The sequence below is a fragment of the Coloeus monedula genome, assembly GCF_965178545.1.
Source record: "Coloeus monedula genome assembly, chromosome: 1".
In the NCBI taxonomy this organism is placed as follows: domain Eukaryota; kingdom Metazoa; phylum Chordata; class Aves; order Passeriformes; family Corvidae; genus Coloeus; species Coloeus monedula.
The window spans coordinates 5406371-5418701 of NC_138781.1; the positions used below are offsets into that span (position 1 = coordinate 5406371).

At 40.0% G+C, this 12331-nt stretch overlaps 1 protein-coding gene across 1 annotated transcript in view; it reads right to left on the reverse strand.

The window, feature by feature from the left end:
• Positions 1-7440: 7440 nt before the first annotated feature.
• Positions 7441-12331, reverse strand: part of ACVR2B (activin A receptor type 2B) — a gene marked incomplete at both ends in the record, with an annotated part of 95527 nt that continues 90636 nt past the window's right edge. Inside the window, 3 exons of the mRNA XM_082299309.1 lie at positions 7441-7635; positions 9184-9314; positions 11650-11788. Coding sequence (XP_082155435.1) covers positions 7441-7635; positions 9184-9314; positions 11650-11788 — 465 coding nt within the window. The remainder of the gene's footprint in view (positions 7636-9183; positions 9315-11649; positions 11789-12331) is intronic.

Consider the following 12331-nt stretch of genomic DNA (forward strand, 5'->3'; position numbering starts at 1 on the left):
CAAGAAAAATATGGGGAAAGGGAAATATCTTGTACTCTTCCTTTAGAAACAGTAAATTAATTACTATCCATTCATTACCAGTAATTAAATGAATTACTAGTAATAGTAAATTCATTAGTATTTGGACAGGAAAAGCTACTATGCTGTCCAAGTAAAATACAGACTAAAATCCAGACTACATGGATATATTTTTTTAAAAAACAGACATTTGGGAGGGGATCACATACAATAAAATGGTGATTTAAAAAATGGTCTAACTTATATTTTTTTCCCCAAAAAAATATAGCCTGAACAGAATTCTCTTCAGCAAAGTAACGTTAAGAAGTTGCTGTAGTTGAAGGTTTGATTTTATGAGCTGGTTCTTGGGAGTAGGTATTTGGAAAAAGGAAAGGGCCAGACAGGTTCTAGGTCTTGCCAACAAGTTTTTTGTTATCCACAAAGTTGCTCTGGTGCTAAGTCCACTTTCCAAGCCTATGAGATGCTCCAATCTCCTCCTCTGTCATGGCCAGATTTTTGGTTTCAATTGTTTTTTGTGGTTTATTTTGGTGTTTTTACAGAGGTGGCAATGCAGAGATGCCAGTGACTACTGAATTAGGATTTTAATTCACTAGGATGGTTACTGGTTAAACTTCAGTTCCTCAAAACACTGGAAAATTGAATGAAGTATGGCCTTCCTTGTCACAAAAACAGAAGCCATGAAATTTTCCTAGAACATGTTTTAGTTTTGCAATACCAACCTTATTGGAATGTTATAAACTGAGTTTTGGGGTTTTTAACGATTGGAAAGATTAAGAGGCTTCTGCTTCAAAATGGGCCAAAAATGCAGAAGCAGTGTTTTATTCACATCATCTGCCCCATTAAAATACTGAAATAAAAGGCTAACAAAGGAAGCACTTTTCAGAAAACACTTTTTCTTTCTAGATATCCAGCACAATGCCATTATAGAGCTTCAGAAAAGCCCTTTTGGTTTCAATGTTGGAATACAAAATAAGTTTTGCTTTTTCCTTCAGTCCTTGGGGATCACTTTTCATTTACATATATATATCATATATATACATGTATATATGTATATGATACATATATATAAACACCAATATAGAGCAAAGTTCCTGTTTGTTTGTGTATGTTACAATATTGTAGTATCAAGGAGAATCCAGATAGCAACACTGTTTAACATGAGGTTTGAGGTAATTGGTTCTTGAAATACCTGGATCACAGACTGCATCCAGAAATAACAGCTGGGCAATGAAAAGTGTTTTTTTCAGACAGAAATAAAAAAAAAAAATAAACAAAAAGAAAGCTTACAGCAGTTGCTTTTGCATGGAAAAATAAAGGCACAACAGAATAGCATTACATTTCAGAACAGCTGGATGGACATAACACAAGTATGACCTCTTTCTGTGGAAGTGTCCTGACAAAAAGCATTACTGCTTATTCCATAGGCTACTACTTCAGTCAGGGAACTGAGCATCACCCTAAGAACGAGTCATGAAAAGGGAAGTCTCATGTAAATAAGAGACCAGGTGTGCTTAGAAAATGTTCCAGGAACACACACACACACTCGTGGTCACACAGGATTGGATGGAAAATCTCTCACTGGTTTCCACAGGGCCAGGACTTCACCAGAACACAGCTGAGGGACTCGGCAATTGCAGGAGCCTGCTTGAACTAGTGAGCACTAATTGCAGAAGGCACACTGTCAAACCAGCTCCAAGGCAGTGCCATGTGCTGTTTGGTTTAAAGCTTTCTTCAGTACCTCTCACCCACTGACACTGTGCTATCATGGTTGAGAGGACTAAAAAGACTGGAGTGAATTTTAAGTCCAATGGAAAATTAGGTTAAACTCCCCACACACTTTTTTTTAATTTTCTTTAATATTTTTAGAATGCCTTGGATTGGTTACACAGATTTGGAAAGCTCTTTCGCTTAGTAAGACTTTGGACGTGACAGTGCTCCTTTTTTTTAGTGCCTCCGATGCAGACTGTTAAATCTGATTTTGGGAATACAGAGCACGTGTCTGGGTGTTCTGGTGAAGCATGATTAGTTGTGTCACTTCAGAGAGAAGGAATTTCTAGGAACTGGTTTTATCAGGACTCCACTGGTAACAGCTCCTTACAGATCATATTGTCAATGCAGCAGACACAGCTGCTGTGAACGGATACAGCAGCGAGCGAGATCAGCCCAACTATTTGGCCTCAGTAAATTCTTTACACCCTGACTTCACAACTCACTGCAGCACCACAGCATATGCCAAAAGACACACTGCCCACACATGGATACTCGCATGAACACATGAAAAAACTCCTCCCGAGTTAACTGAAGATGGCCGTAGAAAAGCAATGAGCATCTTTAGCAGAAGGGATGTGACATGCAAGATAACCTAAACACATACTCAGTGCCATCCTCAAAGCATGTCCAAGTACATCCAAACTTGCTCCTCAAACTGTTTTCAGGCTACACTTGTTCTATCCTCTAGACTTTGATGTAGTGCACACTTAAACATTATATATATATTTCTTTATTTATTTGCTGTGCATACACAGACCTTTCTCCCTTTTCCCTGCAGAAACATATTAGACATTACAAAAATAATCTGTGGTATAAAAGAATTCTCACACAATGTAGAATTTTTGTTTGTATATGTAACTAAAATATATATATATTTTTCCAAAAGTAAAAAAGTCAAAATGTCCTTATTTTCCTCTATTATATAGTCTATTTTATTTACAATGTTACCAAACAATATCCTGTATGTAAAAGTGATAAAAGTTTGCGGGACACTTCCTGCTTAGCAACTTCCCAAGTGGAGTGTGGCTTGAAGAGGACTGCAAAAACAGCACTGTCACACCTTATCACCCAGCACCTTCCTCTGCAGTACAAGTTCCTTCCAGACTAAATGAAACCAGACCTTTTCCCTGCAAAACAGGGCAAGCTCTGACAGTCTGCCTAGAAAGTAGTACAAGAGGAATAAAACGTGTGTTCTCCGGTTTCACTGCTACGATGTTAAGGGGGATCAGGATTCCTAATGGCCAGGCCTGACCCAGCCAGCCTGGAAATATCTGCTTCCACTGAAACCACTGACTTCAAGTGGGAACAGCAGGGAGTTAGGAGACCCAAGGAAAATGCATGGGAATTACTGGGGGGCACTCACAGACCTTCTCTTCAAAACAAAGACCTCGGCACTTCCGTAGGTGTAACTGTGTAGCACTGGATATTCTGTAAGAGAATTTCACCTGAAGAACGAGGCAGAATAAAAAGTGAGTTTCTTTTGTCTTAGAGATTTCTTAATCATCAGGACCATCTAAAATCCTTAATCATAATGAATAGGCCTGGTACTACTTAACTGATGATTAGGCTGGTTTATAACCATCTCTTATAATATGCACATATATTTTAATATAAGCCACATACAATTTCCAGCCTTGCTGTACTAATGCAATTTCATCAACAAGTCACCGTTCTACCATCTTAAAAAACTCCCCAGTTTTAGTTCCTGTGGTACCTCCAGTTTAAAAATGTGAACTCAAACTTTCTCCACCTAGGAAACCAGCCCAGACAGTGCAATAAATTCATAAAAGGGAGTTACACCAGAGAGATGGGGAATCCTGGCTCTTAAAGTCAAGGAGAATTTTTCCTCAGGATATTCAATGCTAATGTTCACCTGAGAACTTCCATACGAGAGAGGGAGATCACCAATAAAATTCTGCAGCCAAATTTTTGAAGAGCTTCTTCCTCTAAGTCTGAATGGGAGGTGGAATTTAGTGCTTGGAAAGCAGCATAAGAGGTGTTGTCACCATCATATTCAAGGGAGTGTTTAGAGGAAAAGAGCTGCAGTTGCTTATGACAGCTACACCTATGGATGTGCCCAATTCCTGACTTGGAAAAAGCCTCTGCAGTACCAAACAGAACCAAAATCATGTTGTCAATGAGAGTTCAAACGGATTAGAGGTGAGGGAACTACTTGCTTGACAGATCAACTGTTGAAAGACCAACAAGTTAATCAGAGCTTGTCTTTTTTCATAAAATAAATAAGTGCCAGTTTAGAAAACAGCTTTAGCCAAATTGGTACAAATTAAGAGTTCAGGATTTCCTTCTCTGCTGCAATAGCAAGACACACGTACCTATATACATATAAAACTTGTTACCCAGCACACACCCAATTTGGAAAATCTTTTTCAAATCAGTTTCTGAATCCTGTTGACAAGATGATCTATAAGGAACCATTACACCAGGAAGATGTAACACTTTACAATCAACATTCGGTCAAGGTTTGTACGGTCGTGCAGTTCCCCGCAGTAAGAAAAGCTACATGTGAGAATTTGTGTTATGCTTTCTCAAAAGAGAAGATTTCAGACACTGTTTAATAGGCTATTAAAATCATATGGCACTTTCAATAAATACTTTAAAGCTTCTTAAAGAAATCAGGATAAAAAAGCAACTGCTGTAGTAAGCCTGTTTTAGCTATAATACGTAATGCTGAAGGAAAAAATCCAGAAGAGCAAACAGATATTAACAGTTAAAAGACAGTACAGCTTTTTTCTTTCTGCAGCAATAGGAACTGGCTCCCATTCCCAGGGAAAAGGGAGCAAGCCCACCTCGAAACAAGTATTCACTCAATCTTAACTGCTCTACACTCCACCCCAACGCTTACATCACTTCACTTCTAAAACATAGTCACATTTTCATATAAATCTCAGTGCAGAAATGTATTAAACATGAAAAATACTGATCCTGCAAACATTTACAACCACACTTAACATTAAGTGAGTGCCTAATGTCATGACACCAGAAGAGCTACCTACACCCTCAATGCTAAGCATAGGTATGTTGCAGCATCAGGCCCAAAGGTGCCAACGGCCACCGGGGACATTGGCTGGGTCAAAATGGTATCGTTCTGTCTGGTTTTGTCAAGGTTTTCTCAACAGAAGCACATCAAGAAACAGAAACTTTCAAACCTACACACGGAAACACAGTTACATGTGTGTACATACTAATATGCAATATACATTCAGTAACTTGAAAGAATAGGTTAAGACTTTATTCAGATAGACAAATTAAGGCAATTCTCTTAATGTCTCTTCAAGATAAAGGACCATGTCCTCATTTGTGACCTCTAGGTTTTAAAGCTATACTTTTCAAGAAATATATTTCAATTTTTTTAATATTTTCTCCAATTAGCGGTTTCATTTGCTTAATAAATTATATCTGTGCAAGGGTGCACACTGATAATTTGGCAGTGTAGAGAAGTCCAATTCATTTACATAATACAGACTTTTTACATTTTCATTACAGGGTGATTAGTTTAGGACTGCATTTTGGCTTAACACAAAGAAAAATTTAGAAGATCTGGCCATCCAATGGACATAACTTTGTCAGTCTAGCAAGACACAGAATTCATGTCATATTCAAAGTAAGAAAAAGAAAAAAAAATTAAGAAAAAGAAAAGAAAAAGAAAAAAAAGATGTACTGTCCTTTCACTAAAACAGACTAAAAAAAAAAAAATACAGAATGGAAACAGCCTTCACAAATAAGAGTGAATAATGCCCAGGTACCTTATATAGGCAGTTATTCTACAACTGTATACAGTTATTTACAATGGTGCTTTATTAAACAAAACAACAAAAAAAAATGGTAGCACTTCCTAAAAGATTTTGGAACTTTTTTTCTTTTTTTTCTTTTTTTAAAACTCCCTTGTCATAAAAGCCAACTTACATTAAAATATACTTACTACAAGACAACACAACTAACAAAATATATAATAAAACTCATACAAGTAGAAAATTCTGAGGTATTTCTGGTTTGAGGTGGTCTGTGGTCGTGAAGTTTTTAATTTTTTTTCAGTTTAAACCTCGGAAGCCACGTAACGTGTGTGTGTATGTTTTGTGTTTGCTTTTTTTTTTAAGTTTTTTTTTTTTAAACATTGCATGTTTTGCAAATTAAAAAAATATTTCAATGTTGAATCAGCAGCATTAGGAACATTCACTGACTAGAGCAAGTTTATGGCATAATAAGAGTAACGGTATTTTAGAATATGCACCATTTTAAGACAAAAGAGTTTCATCACAGAGTAAGGAGAAAGCAGGGTCAAAGAAACCAGTGGGAGAGGTGCTGTGGGAATCACTGCTGCAGCCAGGCAGCTCTCAGGCTTCTCGGATGCTACAGGAGCCAGCTGCCACCATTCAGGTGTTTTCACTCTCCCAACCTCAAATTAATAAAGAAGAAAAAATATATACCCACTTTTCACCCTTTTCCTCTTTCCACCGTCTGCACCATTAGTTTGGGTTGACAGATAATCAACCCAAGGCCAAATGTCCTCGACTGACTCACACTTGAAACAAGATGCACAAATTTTCCCATCTTTCAGTATTTTACCAGAGTGCTTCTGAAATCACACTTCCCCACCTGTCCTGATGACATTGCTTAAAAGCATTTTCCTAATACTACCTGGAATTGAAAAATAAAAGTTATAGTCCTGCTTTGTTCTTTTACCGCCCAAACCCAGACTCTGGAGGAAGAAACAAGTGCCTTTCTTCCAACCACTGCCTCTTTAACTCCGCTTTCTCCATGCTCTGCAGCCGTAAATACTCTGCCCAGAAATGTCCTTCCCCTCCTCTAATGGTTACCTGAGAAGTAGCTCCATAGCAAATGATGTTTCCCCGAATGCTGCCAAGTCCAACGTCACTCTCCCCACCCCTATTCTACGCTCGCCCCTTCAATTCTACCATCAAGAATTAACATTCTCTGCCCAGTTACTTTTTTTTTTTCCATGTTACAATGACACCCGTTAGATCCGTAAAAGACACATCTGCTGTTTTTTTCTGAAGCTCACTTCCAAAAAAATAAAAAAAAAAAAAATAAAAAAGAAACTGAACCCAAAACCAAAATGGGGAAAAAATGCTTTTGAGGAAGGTGTATTCTTTATATAACAGTCTTAAGTTTCCTCCACAGTTTGCAGCATTGCGTTTTTGAAGGTGGTAGGTGGTTTTCCTGTATGTCACAGAAGCTTATGTCACAGATGCTCCGCTCAGAAGACAGACTGATAAAGAGAAACCCAGAAAACTGAATAAAATAAAAACAACTGAAGTGAGTTTGTTGAGGTTCTGAGGTACCTGCACCTTTTCTGCATTCATTAGTCGGCACCTGAATGCTTGCTGAAATGTCCATTTTTTTTAATACAGTAGAGCAATGTGCTGGTAAAATTGATCCAATCCAAAAAAATAATAATAATAATAATAACAATAATAATAAAAAGTCAAGATAAAATAGCAGCTGCATTCATGGGTTTGTTGAATTTTTGTGATTTTGTTTTTTTTGTATGTTTTTTTTTAAAACTTTTTTCTTGTCGGTTTTTTTTTCTTTGTTTTTTTTTTTTTTGTTTGTTTGTTTTTTTTTTTAAATCCGCTGGGTCTGGAAAGACAAAAGTGAACCAGGACCCAGGACTCAGATACTAGACTCTTTGGGTGGCAAGTCCACGTTGGTGACAGACGTCACGATGGAGACGAGGCAGTCCGAGGTAGTGCCGTTGACGGATTTGCGGATCTGCGCGATGCGCTCCTCGACGCAGCCCGCCGAGAGCCGCGCCTCCGCGTCGTGGTCCCAGCACTCTTCGATGGTCACGCAGAGCTGCGCCAGGCCCTGCAGACAGCAACGGGGAGAAAACGCCTTCAGCAATGTCACCTGCTCTGGGTGATGCCAAAATGACTTTTGCTTTTATATTTCCTTCATATATATTCGTAGCTCTGTAGGCTGTTGTTGTATAGTTATAGTTCCTGGCTAGCTCCAGTACTTTTCCCATCCTGATAGGCAGAAAGATTAAACACATTCCAAAGGCTTCTGTCCTATCTTGCTTTCTCCTGGGAACCAAGGATCAGCTACACTCCCAAGACATTTTCTCATAAACAAAGTACACTGGTACCAATGGGAGGGTCCAGAAGAGGTTGAACCAGGAGGGGGAATTACCTCATCACCTGTGTTTCTAATTGGGGATCCTTGTCAATTTTGCTGATTTGCTAAACTTATAAAACTATTCGCCCTGTGTGGAGTGGGTATTTTTCCATATCTGCCCCTGTCAGCCTCCAATTAAAGACCAGTTTTTATATCACCTCCTGTACTAATGTTGTCTCGAAAATGTGTTGTTTTATTTCTAGATCTTTAAGGCATCATGGACACCACCTTGGCAGGGGGTGGGAAGATCCACTGAACACAGCCCATGCTCTAAAAAAACCCTACAAGTACTTTTTCCACAGTATGCCAATTACCATCACATAAGCTTTAAGAACTACTTAAAATATGTGTTTTCATGGGTTTTTTAAGCATCTGCTTTCTAAGGCTGGGCTGCATCCAGCCCCAAAAGTGCTTTTTTTAATATCAAAATAAATTCCAAGATTTAGCAGTTAGAGCTTTAAAAGACAACATGTATTGTGATTCCCATGATAAAATTGTGAGAGCTGGCAGCACTGTACCAGTTACTATGAAACCATTTGCTTTGTTTGCAATCACTTCTCTTGATATCCCCAAAATAACTGAATTCATCAGTGCTTGAAGAACGCAGCTCTTATTTGAACTCTCACTGGAAGTGGAACACTCATCTTTTTCTGCAGTCCACAGCTCTCCCTAACTCATGGGAAATGAGTTAGTACACCTGAGTCTAACCAAATCTGTAGCAGTTTGGTCAAAATAGAGGCATTTGACTTCTTACTGTAGCCCAGTGAGATACCATCATCTCTCACCTTCCCGATCTAAGAAAAATCAGCTCTTTTATTAAAAACGTGAGCCTGAAATTAACTACCTCTGGGAAACCCACGCTGCATTTTGCTTCATTGTCTGCTTGCTTTCATATCTAATTAATTTTTCCTCCATAAACTGCTCCAAGTCTTGCATGGTATCTCGCTTTGTGAGGAGTGTGTCTCCAATAGTATGGATCATTTTCTTTTTCTTAATGAAAGGACTTTATTTTCCATTCTTTCACCATATTAAGGGAGTCCTACTAAAGCACCACATGCTCCACATTCAGCACTAGCTAATTATTCAGCTTGTTTAGTCTCTAAATACAAGAGATAAACATAAAAAGGGAGCACAAAGGTGTTGAGCAACCCCTCATTCCCCAGAGCTGACTCTAACACTGGGAATGCATAACCCATCACACAGGAAAATATTTTCCACTGTTAACCAGGAGGGACGTACGGGATGTTTTAGCCAGTGATCCTTGAACACGGGGCGCATCTTCTTGTGAACCACCACTTCTTGCAGGTCCTCAAGGGATGGGTGCTGACCTATTTCTTCTTCAAAAGGCAGCATGTATTCATCCACTGGACCTATGGTGTGCACAGAGAATCAGGTTAGGGTAGAAATGGCCTCTGCAGAGCCACGGCCTCCTCACGCATGAGCGAGCTGCAGCTCCAGAGCAACCTCAACCCACTGCAACAAAGCCTGGCGTTCACCTGTCACTGCAGACAAATGTGATTTACATTCCTCCTGCACAATGGTCTTTTCTGTCCCTGCTGCCTGTCTGGCCATGCATTTTCCACCTCATTGAGTTACGAATCCAAACCCTCAGCCAGACCTCCGGATCCCGCCATTTCCTTGAGAAAGTTTGCCAGGTAGTCCGGCATTTATTTTAATAGAAAGAGCAGATCAACCCATCCTCCCCACATTTTAACACAACAATTCAACACACAATAACCTAGACAAAGGTTGCAGCATGAGCATAATTTCATTTTAGCACTGACTAGCAAGGTCAAGCATATACAACACTTATAATTTCTTGCTTTGTGATCTGGCTTGTTCATAGGTTTGAGTCGGCCCTGACACGCTGGAGCCAGACACACTTGTCCCAAGTACCAGCTCCAAAGTGTAAAATGATTTCTGACTGCTTTAGTTATACCAGTTATGGCTGTGAACTGCCCAGGGCCATGGGAATGAGACATGTTATGAGTATCAGTGCAGATACTGGATGATAGCAATAACTTCTGCTTATTGAAACATCATTTGGCTTTTGGCAATGCATAGATGCTTTCTCAGAAAGAGCAGCCCAGCTTAACTGATGGGCTTCTCACAGTGCTCCAAAGCATCACTTATGGTTTCTCAGTAGCAAAAAGTGACCTCTTTCCAGAGCAGAGATATTTCAAGAGGGTCTTTCCAGACTAAAATAAAAGAGCTGACCACTTCATCTGGTCATGAATTGTGACACCAACAACACGATATTTAAGTACTCTAAAGAATGAAATCACTAAACCAGCTTATCATTATTCTTGTCTACTCAATGGCAATCACTAAACCAAACTGAAACACTAGCTCCAATGCATGGCACAGGGTCACTTATGACTTTTCTTTTCCTCCAAGAGGAACCCAGGCTAAGAAGAGCTGTACTGGTGATCTCCAAGCTAAATGTGCTGTTTACACAACATCACTTCTGAGCTGGAAGTGCAGATGAGGCTCAGTGTAACCCCCTGTCATTCCAAAGGAAGCCTTCCCTCTGATTCAGTGGTGCTGTGTGTGTCACCTGGGGTATCTCAGATGCCTGAATTGGCAGGAAATCCCAAACACGACAGGAGAAATGAAAGTGGATATTTGAGGCACCTCAACAGAGAAGGGCAATTCCTACATGAATGATCTGTGTACCACTGTTTTACCCTACTGTGCTCCTAGCTCCCTGCTTCTCCAGCATTTCACCTGGTTACACTGTACATTTTTGAAGAAGAGACCTTCTGTTACCACATACTTACGGGAGGAATTTTAATTATAATCGAGCTCTTCAGTCCTACTGTAATGCTAACAAAAATATTTCAAGTCTAGGTGAGGTGCTGTTGTTTTATGAACTTGATATTCAGAGCACCCATATCTATACAAGAAGAAAAAAGTTGGAGGAAGCAGCCTTGGAGCTACTACAATGACATGATTGCTTCCGTGTCCTGCACATGGTCACTAAAGGACAGATGTCCTAACTGGACAGAAAAAGTGCCCCACTTTTCAGTATAATTTTAGTATTTAAAAAAAGGAGAAAGGACACACCATGAAGTTCATAATTTTGGATCCTTCAGGAGAAAGTGAGATCCTCCAAAGCTGTAAATGAAACAATGAACCTAGCCCACTGCTGAGAGAGGGCTTGATCAGCAAAAGTCAAAGGTCAATAACTAATGACTTATGATAGCAGGGAAATGGGCTTGCTGACCCGGGAAGATCCTTCCAGCCCCGTGTTCCTGCTATTTCACTAAGGTGCTTTCCATTCAGGCTACCCCCCTGCCCTGCATAAGTGAGGTGACAGCCAAGCTGGCTGTGTGACTCTTCTCTGGAGCCCAAGGCATGCCCTGGTCACAGACAGGAATGCAGAGTGCCACGAGAGCAGCACAGAGCAGGCTCAGGTCTAAAGGACACCCATACTGTAGGGACCACCTTCTCCCTCTGAATTCTCAGAAATTTGCAAGGTAACCAACATAGTAAAAAGCACTTTGAAACTTGGGCACTTAAAAAGGTTACTATCTACAGACCTTATGTAAAAAAAACAAATGAAAAACAGGTTAGCTGCTTTTAATAAAAATATGTCATTGGTTATATATTTTTTTTTTTAAACAGAGACAGATCCATTCTTTGGACCACTAAACCATATTGAAGCAGGGCCCTCCCCAGGGGAGAGAAGATCTTTATTCTTACCATCAACTGCTCTGCATCTGGAGACTAGCTCCCACAACACCAGTCCCATTGCATACATGTCTATTCTCAGGAAGGCGTCTCGTTGGAAGTTGATTGCTCCCTCTAACACTTCGGGAGCCATGTACCTCCTTGTTCCCACCTACAGAGAAAAAACACAGCTCAAGTTACGCTGCATTTGGGCCCCTCAGCCTCTGCTGGTTGGAGGTGAGTGACAGCTGGTTTCATTAGCCTGGAGGCCACTGCTGCTGAAGGTGCACCTCGCTCGAAAAACAAGCGAAGGGGAGCTGTTTCTTCTGACACCGGTTCTCATTAAGATCACTCGAGTCCTGATAAGCTACATGAAGGAGAGAGCCAAAGTGCAAGGCTACGTGTGTGATACTCATTCAGTGCACACTGCAGGTCTGCATCCTGCTGCATGCTGCTCCAGCAGTAAACCCTGCATTAGAAAATGCTGTCTGTGGAGACACACAGAACACCGCGAGGTCAAGTCTGACTTGGTTATCCTAATTGTTGGGAGGTCAGTCCTCTTTCACTCAAAAAAACCCCCCAAAACCCCATAAAACAAATAGATAGACAGATATAAAAAAACCAACAAAACACACCAACCCCCCCAAAAAGCCCAATCAACCAACCAACCAAAAAAACCAAAAAACCAAAACAACAACAAAAAAAATGCAAACAA